General features: G+C 34.1%; 2 protein-coding genes across 9 annotated transcripts in view; both read right to left on the minus strand.

Moving 5' to 3' along the window:
- Positions 1 to 7930, minus strand: part of LOC142317290 (sodium leak channel NALCN-like) — a 35875-nt gene extending 27945 nt beyond the window's left edge. For 2 of the 4 annotated variants that reach the window (XR_012754697.1, XM_075353721.1), the window contains exons 1-2: positions 7723 to 7930; positions 799 to 1020 (exon numbers count right to left, since the gene is read on the minus strand). Coding sequence is in view for 2 of the 4 variants with exons in the window: in XM_075353721.1 (XP_075209836.1) it covers positions 799 to 1020; positions 7723 to 7767 (267 nt within the window). In the remaining 2 variants the exon portion in view is untranslated. Of the gene's footprint in view, positions 1 to 798; positions 1021 to 1965; positions 2194 to 7722 lie in introns of those variants that run through there. The other 2 variants (XR_012754698.1, XM_075353722.1) reach the window with 2 other exon arrangements.
- A 9965-nt stretch (positions 7931 to 17895) lies between these two features.
- LOC142317288 (pickpocket protein 28-like) overlaps positions 17896 to 19667 on the minus strand; it is an 86362-nt gene continuing 84590 nt past the window's right edge. For all 5 annotated transcript variants that reach the window (XM_075353719.1, XM_075353718.1, XM_075353716.1 and 2 more), the window contains one exon: positions 17896 to 18277. In XM_075353719.1, coding sequence (XP_075209834.1) covers positions 18123 to 18277 — 155 coding nt within the window. In that variant the 3' untranslated portion in view covers positions 17896 to 18122. The remainder of the gene's footprint in view (positions 18278 to 19667) is intronic.

Here is a 19667-nt window from a genome sequence, read left to right on the forward strand (position 1 = left end):
CATGTTTGTCATATATTAACTGAACAACTGGATATGTGTAAGCTATCCATGCATTGAGTGCCATTTTTGCTCACTTTGCACCAAAACCACATTTGAATGAACATTTCCAAGGCCCGGCTGAAGCAGTTTTAAGCAAAACAAGTCAGATTTTTTGTGTCGACTCACAACTGTAGATGAAACATGGATCCACCCCTACACTCCTGAGATGAAATAAAAATGTGGTCTGCAAAGGGTGAATCTGCTCCGAAAAAAGCAAAGACGATTCCATCGACCAGGAAGGTGATGGCGACTGTTTTTTTGGGATAGCAATGGCATTTTGTTTATCAATTCATCTTCAAAAAGGTAAAACAATAATGGGATAGTATTACGCATCATTACTTGAATCAATTTCCTGTTTAGAATATAATAAAGATATACAAAAAACAACAATTTGATAGAATATAAACTTCGTTATAATGAATATTAGACAATTTGTAGTTAAAACTGTGACAAAGCCACTGGAATATAGAAATTATTTATTAAGCACATTTATGACATGAACAGGAACTAAATTTCCATTTATATTCACAAATATAATTTTCATTCAATTGCAAACTAACAAAAAATAGACAGTGCTATTGTCAAAACTGGCAATCAGCAATGCACAACATAATAATGCTTGTAATGTTTAGATTAATCTACCGATTACCAGTATACTATAATAGAAATATTAATAAATACTTTTCTATAGAACTAACTCTAAAGAATGACGTGAAAGCCAAACATTTTATAGAAAAAATGTAAATGAAAGTTACTTACCTCAATATAATAATATTTTTCATAAAATACATGCCGAGGGCGTTCATCATGTTTAAAGTACATTGTTGCAGTGACCAAACCATTAGTCAATATAACGCCCATCATAATTAATCTGAATGAGGCAGATCTCAAAATAGTTTGACAGATTGGAGGTGCAAGGCCACTATGCTTATTCTCATCTAATGTGACTAATTTCCAACCCATATCATTACCAGTCAAAATCTGAAACAATAAAACAAAAGCTGGAATTTTCTCTTTTAATTTCCTAGCATATTGAAAAAAATAAATGGGAATACATTCACTTAAATATAAAATTAAGATAAAAATAAAAGAACTTAATTTACATGCAAATATAGATGTTAAATGACTGCTGCTTGAGAACTAAATGTATATGTACTTTGATTTGAAAAGCAGACAATGTTTTATTACTCTTTCACTACATAAATTATATTTTCATTCCTTTTATAATTATAAATTGCATTTTACAAGGAATTTGTAGTTGTAATTTTATGTGATAGCATTTGCCTTCAATCTTGGCACTCTAGCATAGACTAAGAATAAGACCAACACTCATAGAACTGGAAATGGGATAAAAAATATGGGAAACAATAGCTTTCCAAAGAAAGCTTAAACTCCCTCCAGGGAATTAATATTGGTCATAAATCTTCAGGAGATCAGAGCATTTTTATTATTACCAGTCATTGATTTTGAATTTACAAACTTACATGTTTCAACAAAAATTACTTTTTCTCTAGAAAATGATGAGCCATCTGAGATCAGATATAACCAAAAGGGTAATTTCACTTACATAAGTAATTCATAAGGCATATGGAAGTATTCAATAGCATTGGATAATTATAAAATCTTCAGCCTGACTTCCAACGATGGTGTTATTACATAAATTACCGATGGTGTTTATCCATTCTAACAAAAGGATACAAATTTTGATCACTAATTTTATCTGTATTTGTCTGATAGCTTAACACTTTTTTTGCTATATCACATGGATCCATGTAGCATTTTGGAACCACTTTTGAATAAAATGGTGGGTTGTTAGTCGTTGGGTTACTGCTAATTGTTCTAAGTTCTTTATAAGGTTGTATAGAACATTGTAGAGTGGCGCACAGAAATGTTAAATAATTAGAAAAAATGAAGTAAGTTACTAACCTTTATTTGATGTTGAAAATATGTTCTACAAGAGTGGAAATTTCAATATACATTACTTTTTAAAAATTACTTCACTTAAGTGCTACCCATTTTTGCATACACATTCAGTAAGTTGATTCTGAAAATTTTGCATAGTGCAGTGCAATGTGTTCTCTGGGAGAGTAGCAATTTCCTCTTCAATCTGTTTTGAGCTGGGCAAGGTTTCTTGGTCTAGTCTGGTACTCAATGATCTTCAGATGTTCCCATAAAAAGAAGTCATAGACTGAAAGGTCTGGAGACCGGGGTGGCCAAGTGATGTTAGCAGTCCTTGAAATTATGTGATCCCAAACAAACATCTCACTGCTGCCATAGACTGCCAGGCAGTATGTGAGGTGGCTCCATCCTGTTAAAACTAGATTTGTTGAAGGTAAGATTTGGAAGAGAGTGGAGCCTAGGAGCAAAAAATGTCTCAAGCATGTCGACATAATGCGTTACAGCGCTGTGTAACGGACACAAGTGAAACTGAGTAGGATTTGTTTGTGCCCAGTAATGAAAGTTCTGCTTGTTCATGTTTCCACTTAAGTGAAAATGGGCTTCATCTGACATCCAAAGATTTTCAATAAAGTTAGCATCCTCATTGATTTCAGAAAACAGGTTTTCACAAAATTACAAACACAATAAACAATCGTTAGGTTTAAGCTTTTGGAGAATTTGAATCTTGTAAGGATGAAATTTTAGGTTATGGAGTATTTTTTGCATGCTCCGACATCTGAGCTCCAATGTTGCGGCAATTTACCACACCGAACGAGGAGGACTTCTTACCACTGTAGCTTTCATATCATCAATGTTTTCTGGCATATGTAACTACAATACAAATACACTACATTTTTTTCAAAGCTGAATCAATTTCTTCAAAATTATGAACCCAAATTTTGATTGTGTGTGAAGAAGGAACTTGACCGCAAAGTAGGATCTCATAGTGTCACTGGAATGCTCTTTTTGCAGCTGTCACACTGTCACCATGTTAGTAACACCCTTACACAATTGCGTGCTCTTCACCATTTCAATTAAACCATCATAATTAAATGTCCATTACTGCTCTACAGTTTAACATCTTTCTCCCACTTATGGTATACCTACAGGGCTGCCAACATCAAATTTTTATTTCCTGATTCTCTGTGCCACCTGTATAACCAGTTTTTAGATTTTGTAGTTTTTTTTTTACAACAAATTTTTTATTTTTAATGTTTCTCCATGTATATTAATAATACTACTACTTATTTCTCAGTTTTCCACACTTTTTTCTCTGAATTATTATAAGACTGATAAAAACACTTTTCTTTCTACCTTGGTTCTTCTCCTCTTCAGATTTTTTTATTATTTTTCCTGTCATTTCTGGATTGATTTATTTCAATTTATAAAAAATTGTAAGGTTTCAAACAATCAGTTTTGGAACAAAGAATATGTAAAATCAAGGGAAACTGTCCAGTTTCAATATGTAAACAATTTGTAGAATCAGCACATACATATTGTTACAAGGTCAATAGCCACATGAAGCTCATTAATCACCATAATTACAATATAAAGAAAAATTAAATGGGTTTTGTAACCGATTCCAATTTAGCTAAATTTGAATTGGTTTGCAAGGCATGAATACTGATGTGTGTTCAATGAAGACCTCATAAAAATAACAGTCAGTCGATGGAACAAACAACTCTGTGAAACGGGCAGCCAACTAAAGCAGTCATGTCCAAGACGACCATCAGTGTCTGACAGGACTGTTGAAGCTGTACAAAAAATTATTTGCACAGCCTGAAAACCATCAGCGCAGAAGTGTTCTGTGGATTTAAGCATTTTAAAAACAATTTTCACAATGTTTTAAAAATACTACACTTTGTTACTTACGTAATAAAGGTATTACTAAAAATTTATTTATCCATAGAAAAAAATTAAGTGATTATATTTACTGTAGAAGATAAGGTACTCATGGTGGGGAGTTTTTAAATGAGTACATTTTCAGTAACGAAGCTTTGTTAGCATTATGGAACATCAATGTGACAGCCCACAAGTTCATATATGTTACACAATTGGATGAGAGAGTTATCCTTCCTTTTTTTTTTATAAGAAATAGGAACCTTGCTGGATATGTTAGAAGGTATGAAATACCAAAAATTAGATTCTCCAGTACAATGGAGGCAACTAAAGAAATTAAAATCTACTGAACAGTTAAAATTTTTGAAGAGTTTCATTTTATTTTCACATATACTTCATGTCTCTGTCATCTTTGTTCCAAAACTATCACTGGTTGAAACTCCACCAATTTTTTATATTTTCGCTGTATTTTTGTATCACAATAACTTTAAGCAAAGAAGTATTCAAATAGAAGATATCTCAGTGTGTTGAAATATTGAAGGAGCTGCCATACCACTACCATACGTAACATGAAACAGAGAATTGCCGTTATTTATTAACATCAAAGTGATACTGCAAGCTCTAACAATTTTTTTTTTCTAAAATTGCTTCTCTTAGTTTGTAATAATGGGTAGCTGTGTGGCAAAATTAGCTACTAACATTTTTTGTTGTAAGCTTTGGTTTAAACCTAGATTAATTTTCTCAGTTCACATCAAGAGTTAATAGGAGGCTGCTAATGATGTCATGTCATGAAAAATATAACAATATTGATAAAAAAAACATTAAATTTTCTAATAATGGATGAAAGGGGGTTTTTGTATGTAGTATCAAATACATGGGCCCAATAAAGATTTACTGAATCGATTAAGATGCTAACTATAAAGAAATTTGATGTGTTCATATCGTGTAGAGAAATGTTAGTAAATGAACAAAACGGTCGATTTGAAGATATTCATTACAATAATTAAAAATATGACATTAAAAAAGTAATATACCAAGAAATGTGAACCTATCAGTGACACTACATTTGACAGCTATGCTTTATAATCTTCTGGAGGGAAATTAAAGACAAATAATATTAAGGTTAAATTTAGCAACTCCACAAATGTAGAACCAACCTCCAACCCATAATTAGTGGTGATATAACATTAAAGAATTGTTTTTAAATCTTGATTCTTACCTACTTCAACTTGGCCAAAATGATAGAAATTTTCTACAGGAAGACAACAGGTGTGTACACAACCAGAGAAGACGCTACATCTAGAATAAAGTTTTGAACCAAAAACCATGGTTACAAACTATTACAAAATTAACAAAATTAAATGGAGTCATCAGTTCTGCCGATGATACTTTAATGCTGTTTCGAGGAAAAAATATTAATAAAAAAATTAGTGAAGGAATGAAAGTGTTCATTTAATACTTTCACTATAGAGAATTATTAAATTTGATAAATAGTCTGATAATGACATAAAAGGTATTATATAAGATTACATAAAAATTTGATATAAAACCTTTACTAGTATATGGTGATTATTTTTACTGCGAGAATGTCTACATCTGTCTACTAAGATATCTTGAAATATATTGCCAAGTTACCCTAGTTTACCACAAGCAAACATCCCAAGTTTACCCCGGTTTTCAGTTCTGTTTACAGTACTAGAAATAAACTCAACTTTTAAAGAAACAGAACTAGTTTAAAAATTATCAATAAAAGCCCATTTCTAGAGATGGAAAATGAATGGTACAAAAAACCCCCAACATATGAAAACCATACCCTTGTCAGTTAAAGTAAAACTGAAGAATTTGTATTGGAGATTTTTATTTAATTATTAAAAATATAGGATTAAGCAACAATTCATAATTTTCTGTTTTAGTTCTTAATAAATGTTTAGTTTTAATTTCAATTAAATAAAAAACCATATTTATATTTTGAGACTAAAACATTATAATTAATAGCAAACTAATGTTAGTAATTGTAATATACTGAAAGACCAAAAAAGGATGTTTGTAAAAGCTGTCTGATGATTACACAAAAACATAATTGAAAAATAAAAAATATAATGTTCAATATAATACAAAGACCACTGACTGATTCTTTAGCTGTGCCATTAATTTCACTATCCTAACCGCAAAATAGTTTATCCTAACTACAAATTGATAAAGAATTTTAATCTATCATTCTGAGATCAAAAGCAAAGTGGAATATTTTTTTTATATAATAATTTTATAAAGAAATCATCTACAAAAAAGACTCGTGCATGATTAATGACTTCATAATCTTAATACGAGGCATGTTTTTAAAGTACCGTTTTGAAATTTAAAAAAAACAAGTACACTATTCTTAACAATTTTATTTTTTTATCTACTTTTCTACATAATTGCCACCAATATTAAGGCACTTGCTGTATTGTGCAACCAGCTTTTGAACACCATCGACATAGAAGTCTGCCGCCTGACTTAATAACCACTGCAATACGATTGCTTTGACAACATCATTGTAATGGCACTGACCACCCAGATGTTTCTTCAAATGCAAGTTATTCCCAACCAAATCAAGTTGATCAAGTTGTTCCCAGCCAAATGATGTGACAAATTCTTGAATTTGATTAGCTGCATGTGGACAGGGGCATTGTCACAAGAAAAGGATCCCTTTCCTCAGCATGCCACGCCTTTTGTTTTGGACTGCAAGGCGCAGTTTTATTAAGGTCTCACAATATGTCAGAGTTTATTTTGTCAGCACAAGGTCACTCCACTAGCAACACCCCCTTTCTGTCCCAAAACATCGTACACAATGATTTTCCGGGCTCAAATTTTTGCTTAAACTTCACTTTCTTGGGTGATATTGAATGCTGCCATTCCATAGATTGCTGCTTCGATTCCGATGTAACATAAGCCACCTGTTCGTCGCCTGTGACAATTTGGCTTAAAAAATCACCCTTTACACAATTCCTCTCGATAAAAGTCAACGCACTACCTAAAGGTTTGGTTTTGTACACCTCAGTCAACATTTCTGGTACCCAGCGTGAGCACAATTTTTTATAATTTAAGTGTTTGGTCACAATTTCATAGACAACACTTCTTGAAACTTGAGGAAACTCTTCAGATAGTGAAGAAATCGTAAAGCGTCTGTCTCTCACTTTTTCGTCAACTTTCTGCACCAAATCTTCAGTAATGACAGAAGGTCATCCATTCTTTTCCTCATCGTGAAAATTCTGGCAGCCATCTTTAAAAGCGCTAACCCATTTTTGTACCGCTTTTTCATACCCGTTTTCATCCTCATAATATTTTCTCTATACACTTCACTGATCTGATAATGAATTTCAGCCACTTTCGTGCCTTTAGCACTAAGAAAATGAATCACACCATGTATTTCACAGTTGGCAGGATTCTCGAACAGCGGAGTTATTTTAAATACTCGCAAACAAACACAGTTAAATATTACCGTAATGGCGTCTGTGGCTTGCCAATAGATGCAGGTACACAGTCCACATGTGTGGAATGCCGACCACAGCATAGCAGCGGTGGAATTTCAAAATAGTACTTACTTTAAAAACATACATATAAAGATATTCATAAATACAAAAGTACAAAATGTTTTAAATTTAATTCTTCTACTAGCTGCATTAATTTTTTTTCTCAATGTTTAATACTTTTACAGAGATCTCTGCTTCATCAGAATATTTTAATCGTGTTTTTAATTTAATCTTTATAAAACTTGATAAAGCAGATATCTCTACAAAAACATACTATATATACTAAAAGTGTAGGAAAAAATAGAGAAATGGAAAAATTAATTTTTATAAATACTTATATTCTGCTGCTAAATACTATATTTGCTAAACTGTTTATTGAAAATACAAAACTAACCTGCGAAGCTGATTTATTTGTCATATGACCACGGATTCCCCACATCTGTTGAAATTGAACTCAATGAAATTCAATTTCATTGAATGTTTCAGTTATAACAGCAATAAATACATTCTTAACAAGCCACGCCAAAAAAAATATCATGGTGCTAAAATAAAATGCAGCTCGCCAGCCAGGCAAACTATCTATAGCACGGTACATAATAAATACCCAGCCTTCTTGCGAAGCAGCTTGGTAGACAGTAAATATGCTTGTAGCTAAAACAAAAACACTGTTAAAAATAGAAAACAAAATATAATTACAGTAGTAAATTTGATTCATAAGTGAAATGGTTTCATTGGAATAGCTAATTATTTAAACTTATTCATTAACACAGACATGATACAGTACCTTTATTTATTTGAGTCAACAGATGAGGTGTGGAGTAATTAGAGGAGGAAACCATTAGTTACAGAGTTACTATTGTTGACTTCAGAGAATTGTAAATGCTGTATTGCGTTATGTGTATGTGAAGGTACCCAGTAGCATGACAATTTTTTTTAACGAGAAATTCATTTGTCTTCTTGAGCGTGTGTCGCATGAAGATGACACAGCACATTGACATAGCGATGAAGTTTTCTAAACATTTTCTAGAAATTTCTACTTCACACAGTAATCTTATTAAAAGATTGTGTAAAACAGGTTCCAATAAAGATAAAGTGGAAAACCATCTAGACTTAAAAATTCAGAAGCTACTGAATATTTCTGACACTATTCAACAAAATCCATCAAAACCAACATGTAAGCTAGATATAGCAGTACAAAGTTGAAAGTTGCTACTACAAACTAGAATAGTCAAACTACAAGAACAGTCAGACAAGAACTGAACCTTTTCCCCGATAAAGTACATCTTAATTGAAGTACGGGTTGAATTTAACAGATACTGCATTGTGGATCATAGATTCTTTTAGATATGTTACAAAATCTCGTCGATGAATACAATAATACGGTGCATTCGGCTACAAAATTTAAACCGAAAGATGTAAATCAAAAAAATGAACAGCAAGTTCTCGCAAATTTAAATAAAAAATACGATAGGAAACCGAATATTGTAATATTAAATTTCAAGTCGACGATCCGGTTTGTATAAGCAAACATAAAAAGATGTTCGACAAGGGTTATTTGCCCAATTGGACGAATGAAATATTCAACATACACACTGTTCACTCGGAATCTCGACCTGTAACCTATGAACTGATCGATTCCAGAAATGAAATTCTAAAAGGTCGTTTTTATCAACACGAATTGCAAAAAACAAAACGCAAAGACATATATCAAATTGAGAAAATTCTCAAACGAAAAGGCAAAAAAGCCTATGTAAAATGGTTAGGTTTTGATAAATCTTACAATTCATGGATAGATTTGAATGATGTTGTGTGAATATATTGTTACGTGGAAAAAATTTTTTTCATAATATAGATTCGATTATAATGTTGGAATTTTTTTTTTGGTAATTTTGATTTTACTGATGTTTTGGATATGATTTTCAATATTTCATGACAAATGAAATGATGTTGTATATATATATATATAAAGATGCCTCCATTTCGCATAAAAACCCGTATGATTTTGACATAAGATAACAAATTTTACAATAATTTTATCATAAGTCACCGAAATTGATGTGAGTGTAACAAACTAATAGTTTGTTAAAAATTCATAAATATTTTTACAAGGGAGAGATATGAAGGAAGTGCAACAGAAAACAAAATTTCCCATCATGAACGTAATGAAAGGATACGGATTGAAAAAACGAAGTAAGCACGGTTCCTCTTGCCAAACACTATCAGATGTATTGTATGCGGCCCATCGAATTGCGGTAAAACAAATGTGGTTTTCAATCTTTTAGTTCCAAGAAAACGGAGTACGCTTTCAGAACTTGTACATTTTCTCTAAATCTCTCCATCAACCGCTATATAGAATGTTATCAAACCTGATAATGTTGAATCCAGAATTGGGTTACAATGAATACAGTGAAAACGATCAGGTTCCACAACCGGAAGCGATTCAACCACATTCGATAATGGTATTCGACGATGTAATCAAACAAAAGCAAAACAATATCGGTGATTATTTTTCGAGAGGTCGCCACAATAAAATTGATTGCTTCTATCTGGCGCAAACGTATTCGAAAATACCAAAACAACTCGTGCGGGACAATTGCAATTTTCTAATTCTGTTCAGACAAGACGGTTTAAATTTACAACACATTTACGATGAACTCGTAAACGTCGACATGTCCTTTAACGACTTTAAATCTTTATGCGAACATGTTTGGAACGCGAATCGGTATGGTTTTCTAGTTATCGATAAAGAAAGCGATAAAAATAAGGGTCGCTATCGGAACGGTATGGATAAATTTATCATCATCCATTGAACGCAGCGATGCTATATTGAACGCACCGTTGAACGCAGAGATGCTATATTGAACGCACCGTCGAACGCAGCGTTGAACGCAGCGATGCTACATTGAACGCGAATAGATTATTTGTTTCAGTTTTTAATTTTTTTATATATAGAACAATGTATAAGAAGGAGAAACAAATGATGGAAATTGATAGATTGAATAAAGATTTTAAACGTAAACGTGCAGCTTTCATGTTGGGTTTAGCCGAAGAGGAAGCTTTATTCGCTAAACGTTTCAAACCGATAATCGAACCGATCCAAGAAATTAGAGAAAAAATAGATAAACCAAAACCGTCTCCTCTACCTCTGACCGATGGAGAAATTGATATAGATAGAGTAGGACGCGAATTGGGCGATAGACTGATGAGTAATTTAGACAGACATGAAGAGAGATGTGAACAGAGTTTATTGGAACAAGATTTAGAACTTTCAGATGATGAAGAAGATGTAGCTTCTTCTACAATGTTATCTCAACAAACAACTCTACCATGTGAACAAACTCAAACTGCGTATGAAGGTGACGAAGAGCTTGTTAAATATATACATATTTTGCCAGACACTCCATCTACACAAATTTCTGAGACGCAAGAAACAATTACAGGTGAAGATTATTCAGAAGCTATAAAACCATACATACAAATGTTGAAGACCGGTCCAAAAGTATCTCTAGATCATGTAAACAGTGTGAAATACGATAAAAATACAGATACGGCTACATTGGGCGATATTAAAATTGAATTTGTCGGTGATAAAATGCATTTGGGAGAGATGATATATTCGGCCACACCGGGCGTTCTCGAGCTGTTGTTGTTTAAAAATCCAGATCTGAGAAAAGTTCAAACGGCAGATATGCAAACTTATGGTGAAATGTTGAAGTGTACCGGTGCTCACTTGACGGACGTCGGCGCAGTAAAAACGAATAAATCTTTCAAATACAACGAAGTCATCAGAAAACTGTTCCCTTCAAAAAGACCCGTCAAATCAATATCACCATATAAGACACCATCGTCATCGTTCAGCGGCACCGGGCTGTTGCACGCGCAACTCAATTATAATCCGGTCTATTTATATTGGCACGATCCAAACGATCTGGTAGCTAGATTGCATACTCTTGTAGGCGAATATGACGCTGGAAACAAGGGCGTTTCTAACGAACTGACATCCATAATTAAAGAATTGAAACAAGTTGAATTTGAAGAATAGATTATTTGTTTTTAATTTTAATTTTTGCAAATATAGAAATGTCACGATTAAGATTAGGTCGTAATGGACGTCGAACAGCGAGAAAACGAGGGCCTCCTGGGGAAGGTTTTTCGTCGACTAGTGATGGAAATTATGATATAAATCATCATAGATTGTGCAACGTGTCCGATCCTATCAGTGATTCGGATGCGGTGAATTTGAAACATGCCAAACAAATTTCGTCGGGTTTCCCCATCACAACCGATGGAAATTACGATATAAAAAATCATAGGTTGTGTAACGTGTCCGATCCTGTCGATGATGTGGACGCGTTGAATCTGCGTCGAAGCAAAAGTATGTTTGATGAATACACAATCCATCTGTATGAAAAGTTTATAGGTTTAGAAAGATTAAATGCATATGATGAGGTTATTAGAAAATACATAGAAGATGAAATGGAAAGGCTTGCTAACGATACTTTACGATTTATAAATGATGAAAACATCAAGCTTAAAACAAAAGTTGATAGATATATAGATGATGCGATAGAGACGGCCATTAAGAAAATTTTGGAAGCGATTAACAAAAACAATAATGATGGCATAAAAATAAATTTGGTTCGTCATGATGAATAATTTATTTGAATGAAAAAATAATTTTTTTTATATAGAGAGATATGAAGGTGAAGAAGAAAAATATTTCCAAGAAAAAAGGCGGACGCGGTATAATCGGGTCAGTAATCAATAAGGCTGTAGATTTATTACCGTTTGAAGCTCATATACCAGGTTACAATTATTGCGGTCCGAATTTGGATAAGAGATTGAAGCGTGGTGATAGAGGCGTAAATAAATTAGATAAATAAATTAGCATATTCGAAATATTCAGATAATAAAACAAGATAAAGCGCCGATAAAGCGCTTGCCGAACGGGCTTGGAAACGTGTGGTCGCACCAGATAGCAGTTTGACTGAAAGAGCGGTCGCCTACGCAGTAACTAACGCGATGAAACTTAAATCCAAATTTGGCGGTCGATTGAGATTGAAGAAAGGCGGCGGTACGGCTAAGAAAAAAAATAATAAATAATAATCGATTCAATACCAAATCGCGCTTTGTACGATCACGAAATGATTGAATACGTGAAACAATTGAAAATTCCACACTTCCGCGGTGTTTTTATGTTGGACGCTTTACCGAAAAAGATTTGGAAAAATGAATGCTCGATAGTGAATTTAGACACTTCAAACGGTCGAGGTACACATTGGGTTTGTTTCCGAAAAATCGATAAAAATGTAGATTATTTTGATAGCATAGGCGATGCGCATCCGCCTCCACAACTGATGAATTATTTCAGAAACTCCAACGTAACGTACAATTACAATAGATATCAAACCGACGATGATGTGATTTGCGGTCGATTATGTTTAGAATTTTTATCCGAATAAATTATACGTTTTTTTGTTTTTTATTTTTTTCTAAATAGATATGTCGTGTCTATTATCGATTGATGGTAACAGTTCGATGATTAAAAAATCATTTTTTCCACCGATCGACCTTTCAAAAGGCCCATACGAATTGGGTCTCAAATGGTTGATGACCGCCAACACTATCCCGAATGTTGAGGAAAACAAAAATAATAAATTTTGTTTCGCTTTGGAAAAGGATGTCAAAAAAGATGAAAATAATAATTATGTGTTGACAAAAAATCAATACATAACAATACCAACAGGTAGTTATGAAATTGAAGATATCAGTAACTATATACAGAATAAAATTAATAAAACCATCATATTGCAAGCAAACCCAAATACGTTACAGTGTGAAATTAAAAGCACCGTATGGATAGACTTTTCGGATACAGATTGCAGTATCGGCAGGCTGTTGGGCTATGGGTCGAGAGTTCTCAAAGCGAATGCGACGCATCTTTCGGATGAAATAATAAATATCGCTCCCGTGAATGTAGTACGCGTGAAATGTAACGTTATTTCGGGCAGTTATAGAAATGAAAATCAAGACCGCATTTTATATGAGTTTCCGCTGAGTGTAGATCCAGGCGATATGATTGAAGAATATCCTCCTTATATTGAATTTCTGCCGGTAGATGTGAGAGCAATTTACGATTTAGTTATATCGTTGACCGATGAAAATGATAATTTATTAAATTTGCGCGGCGAACGAGTAAACACGATGTTCATTTTGAAAGAATCAAGGACCCATCGGAGTTTCTGAATAGAATATTGTAATTTGGATTTTTATTTTGTTGCTTTAGATAGACATGCCGCTAGTATTTGAAAGTGATGATGAAACTGATGTTAAAAAACGTTACAAATTGACCGAAGAAAGCGTTAAAAAATTAAAATCTTTAGGTTTTGAAATCGTCGAAGGGAAACTTAAAAGCACCATTACGTTATTGAAATAAAAAATTAAACTTTGTCTATAGAGATGAATTATTTAACAGTTAATAAGATAGCGCGTTCAGATGAGTCACTAACATACAATCAATTTCACACTCATTATTCCTTAGCGAATAAAATCGAAAAGGAGATTAAAATCCCTATAAATCAACCGGACTTGTATACCGTTCCGGGTGAAAGTTATTTGATTGTTTCCGGCAAACTCGTCGGAGCAGACGGAAAAAAATCGACTACTTCAGAATTAGTTAATTTTGGTGCGGCCTTCTTATTCCAGGATATACGATATCTTATTAACGCGCAAGAAGTAGCTTCGGTGAGAAATGTAGGCGTGACAACTGTTATGAAAAACGTTCTTTCAATGACAAATTCTATGCTGCCATGTGCCGAAATAGCAGGATGGATTAGTGAAAAAAATAAAGTCGATTTAGATGATAATGGTAATTTTAATTTACGCATACCGTTATCGATGCTGTTGGGTTTCGCTGAAGACTATAAAAAAATAATCATAAACAACAGACAAGAATCGGTGTTGAGACGTTTTGATAGCGATGTAAACGCGATACGCGCTACGGTTCCCGACCGCAAATCTAAGATAGAATTAACAGACATCGTGTGGGTTGTCCCGTACCTCAAGGTGGCACCCGAATATGAATTGGAATTAGCTAAAATAAGAGATCAAAATAAAGATGTGCGTATGGCGTTCAGAGCGTGGGACCTTCATGAAAATACAGCGGTTCCTCAAACGAATTCTTTTATATGGAATGTGACAACGTTGTCGCAAATAGATAAACCGCGCTATGTTATTGTAGGTTTTCAAACCGATAGGAAAGACAAAGCCATGAAGGACGCGTCAGAATTCGATTCGTGTAACGTTAAAAATATTTGTGTAATGATCAATTCGAATAAATATCCGTATGAAGATTTACGAGGGAACCAAGCTATGATGTATAGAATGTTTATTAATTTTCAAAACTCATATTATAAAAATATAGATTCGCCGTACACGTTTTCCGATTACAAAACCAAATATACTTTATATGTGATCGACTGTTCGCGTCAAAATGATTCCGTAAAGATTGGTATAATCGATTTGAAGATTAAAGTTGAAGCGGAAGAGAATTTTAAACCAAATACAGTAGCATATTGTTTATTGATATACGATAATGTAATCGCGTATTCTCCGCTGACGGACAAAGTGATAAAGCAAGAATAATAAGTGAAAGGTCGCACATATTTTTATTTTTTTTAACCATCAATAGATTATTTATTTTACGCGAACAAAAGTCAATGCTACAGACGAGGAAATCCCTATGATGTCATGCACACGCTTTATTATGTTATAATAAAATACATTTAATAACAAATAACAAACTATGAATTGTGATGTAGAAGCTGTTGATCGATAAATTTACTGTATTTTGCGGCGTCTTGCAAATCTGAAAGAACATATACAATAAATAAATATATAATCTTTTTCCCTAAATAGATTATTATTTAAACAATAACTGTTACTTAATTCGTATGAATGACGTACGTACAGATAAATTTATCATCAAGGCCGCGCTGTTAGATAATTTAACATTAACAACGAATATAATGTTTATTTATATAAAACGATAAATATATTTTATTTTTTCGTTTTTTGCAAATGTTGTTCAGTAAAGAATCATTAATAAGAAAATGGCGATTGCGAAAGAGTGTGAAATATGTGATTTTTGCTTTTAAATGCTACATGATATGTAACTTTTGTCTAAAATAGAGTGTGCGCGGCTTAAGTAAGTTGATTAATAATAATAATTATTAGAATCGTTAATGAGAAAATTGTGTGCAAAAGAGTGCGAAATATGTGAATTTTGCCTGTAAATGCTGTTTTGCTAATTCGCTTCGATATTGTATTTGATTGCAAGCGGTATAAAATGTTCATATACGAGATAATCGTGTATTCTCCATTGGCGTCTCTACTAATTATTAATTAATTATATAATTAGTTATTTAATAATAATAATTTAGATAATAATTATTAATGAGAAAATTGTGTTTGCAAAAGAGTGCGAAATATGTGAATTTTGGCTGTAAATGCTGCACGATATGTAACTTATTCTCTAAAATAGGGTGTGTATGGCTTAAGTCACGTGATCTGAATGCTGCTCTCTGATTGGCTATTGCGCTACTGGCAGTCATCCGTAACTGGAACGGAATGGAATGCAAAGTTGGCGGGAGTTTATAGATTCTCCCTACGGATCGCAGAACTTGGACAGAGTCCCTTGCTGCTGGATGATTCTAATCGGGCGTGTTTTTTAAAAGGTTTATTTTTAAATGGCGGGTCTAATTTTTCAAGTATTGTTTTGTTTATTTAGTATTTTAAGGACGGATTTAATTGCATTCCAATCCGTTGTTAAACCGGCGTTATCGAACCCATTTTATGGGCCGACCGCGGAAGGCTAGGCTTATGAAACCTGTCCTCCCGACGTAATTCCCCTTCAGACCGTCCACTGAAGTCCTTTCGGTGCTTACGCTTCATAGGCTAGCAGGAATACGCCACAACGGGGCACTAACTGTATGGAGGGAGCAATGCGCCCCCTTCTCCGGAGGAGTCGCAATTGCTGATTTAAGTTAATTTAAATGTAAGTTTTAAAGGGAGAGGTTGAGTAGAAGCTCTTCATCCACTTCTGTGATGCTGCCTTTCGGGACGCATCTCTGCTGGGCTCTTTTCCGGACTCCTGTCCGTGATGTTGGGTCGAGTAGAGGGTCTTCCTTCTTCATCTTCTTCTTCTTCCTCTTCTTCTTCCGATGACTCATCCGTAACTAGGCAGTCATCCGTAACTACTCACGAGCACACCAATATATACGCGATTGGCGTGCGCCTGGCGGCTTCAGGTGGAAACGTTCCTTACTTTCTGAATAGCCCTCGTATTATATTAAAAAGTACAAATCCACCTACCAGCAATTAATTTTGAACCTCTCAAGATCTTTCAGTCCTAGACCGTCGACAGGAGATTCAAATATATTAGTTATAAATAATATAAATAATAAATTAGTATTATAAATAATTTTGTACGAATCGTAAAACATGTTCCCGTTGATTTTATTTTATTCCACCAGATTACACTGTAAATTTCAATCGGTAAACCGATAGCTAGCAATCGGTCATGGCCGCTTAATATTTTAATTTCTTAACTTTACTTTATAATATATTTTAATCACCTGACGATGCTCTAAGGACTGAAAGATCTTCACAAGTTCAAAATTAATCGCCGGTAAGGTGGATTTATACTTTTTAATAATATTTAATAACGATATTATCATTGCTTGTTGAATATTTGCACATCCATAAATTAAAACAAAATTTACTATATTATAGGCGTCTAAAAATATTGTAAATGCACTTACAAGCACTACATACAGTGCATATTGTTAATAAGCACTTAACAAGGATTACGATTTATGTAAACGGTTTCTTCCTGTAAATAATTGCGATTAAGCTACACACTTATGTTATGGATTACTGCCTGGTAACTACCGATTCATTTATATTTTACTTACACCACACGTTAATAATGAAAAAAGTGTTATTTATAGGTTACACAGTAAGGCTACTATATTGTGGGGCCGTAGACCACAGATTCAGGACGAAAATAACATTTTGTATTCTGAATGTCTCAGTACAATTGTTACAGATTCTTTATATTTAATAAAATTATCTAATTGCAAAATTTATAGTGAAATGCATTACTTAATAAATAAAAAGGAGAGAATGCACAGATATGAGTGGGGAACGCAGACTATTTTTGTTGTTGTAAAAACAAATTGAACAACAAAAAATATTCTGTATCCTGTAAAATTGCGATTTCAGTAAACGGGGTCTTTAAAGGTCGATGATTGTCATTAGTATTAGTACAGTAATTAAAAAAATCATAGTAGTTACTGTAGTACTACTGGTAAATAATGATAAAATGGATAGACAAATAATGAAATTTGAATAGTAATCTTATAGCTGCTATTGATACTCTAATAAAAGAGTCAGAAGAACTTTATTGCCGGTATTAATTTCACGATTGGTCTCTAAGTACGGCCGCAAAGATAAGTAAGAATATTTTGAAGTAGGGTAAGCGTTTTAAAAAAGTTCTTTATAATTTTTGGTTTCTCTTTATTTCAAAAACTTTAAATTTAACATTTTTATTAATACTGGCCTCGTGGACAAGAACATATTAATAGCAGATGCTCTTGAATTTTTGTATCGGCAAAATTCCTATGAAAATTTATATTCTGTACGAATGCCACATGTCCACTAAAATTTTACTTAGTATACGTATTTATAAAGGTGTTACGAATGTATATTTAAAAACAAGTTGAACAGTGAATATTACACTGCATCTTTGACTTTTATTTTGGTAGGAGTCCTGTCAATTTTATTTTCTTTCATGTTGTTATACAGTCGTATAGTAGCGTAATAAATTATTTCGATCAAGCTCAAGATGCTAAATCCACAATAAAGTCCCATAAGCCCACCGCAGGTACCTAAAAAGAAAAAAAGTTCGTTTAATAAATATACGATAACGAGTTAAATCAAAGTTAGATACTTTAACGTTGTATTATCGTACAGTAACTTATAGTTATTACATACTAATATCCATAATATTTCATATCCTTTAGGATAACCTCTTACTCTTACATCATAACCTCACCAGGATCCCCCTGGCTTTGATCGCTTCGGTAGCGAGAAGGAGGCTGGGTGAAGCCGTGCCAGGCTAGTGTACAAACCTGCTGCCGGGTTGCTCGCAGGGGATTCAGCGGATGTTACACCGCATCAGACCTTTGCGGTCTTCGTGAAAGATGACGGACGAAACACAGTCCACAAGCTAAAGAGGCAACTCGCCGTAATCTTCGATTCATTGTGCACGGCTAGGCTAATAGTAGGCGTCCCGGCTGACAAGAGCAGGCTCTGCGTTCAACGAACTGTTCGGTACGTCACGAATCGATTAGAGCAGTGTTCGTGATCGTTGTCGAGGAGGGAGGTAGGTACCGACGGGCCCAAAAAACCAAGAGTATTTGCCGTGGTATATGACTGAAACAAATGTCATCAGAGCCAGCCCTAGCGTTTTTGCTGCCGTTGGCAAACCCAAAAATGCTGGCCCCCCAAGCTTCAAAACGGGTATGAATTGACAGAGTTCCTTACCGATCACGGGTGTTTTAAGGGATACTTGAGGGCACGGACGCTGAGATGATCTACGAAATGTGAATATCGTCTGGAGAAAGATACTGCAGAATACCCGATGTTCATGTGCGATCGGTTCCTGCACCGTCGGGTAGCATGCCGGAGAGAATTTGGCGCGCTTTTCTTACAGATTATTATCGGGACTATGCAGCAGGACGAACGGCAATGACACGTGATGTCTACGATGTCGGTAAAGATCATCCGAACAAAGATGGCGAAAGAAGTTTAGGGATGAATAATCCCTAAACTTCTGAGTCTCCCTTGAGACAGATCTCCGGCCCCAAAATTACTTTTTTTTAACGGTCAAGGTAAAAAAAAAAAAAACCACAGGACCCTGACTTTTTCGAGGCGTAGGGCCAGCACTGAGAGTCTTGATGGAGACAAGACGTATGGGACGATGAGATAATGTAAGACGGGCCCAGCATCCCGTGTTGTAGAGTAGGAGGGGTTTTAGCGGGTCGGCCGCAAAGGAAGAATTCCAAACTGCTACGCGGTTCGAGTCGAGGTCACCAGCTGCCTATAAAAGATTTTTCTCCAAAAACAAAAAACAAAATTATTTATAAAAATGTACTGCAAGTACATATTCGTAAAACCATAGTCAGCTTAAACTACTGTCAGTTAATCAACGACAAAGAAATACCAAATTATTAAGTTGTATTCGCATGCAGAGCCGGACGAAAAAGAAAGAAGAAT

This window comes from Lycorma delicatula, chromosome 1, assembly GCF_047948215.1.
Source record: "Lycorma delicatula isolate Av1 chromosome 1, ASM4794821v1, whole genome shotgun sequence".
NCBI classification, from domain to species: Eukaryota; Metazoa; Arthropoda; class Insecta; order Hemiptera; family Fulgoridae; genus Lycorma; species Lycorma delicatula.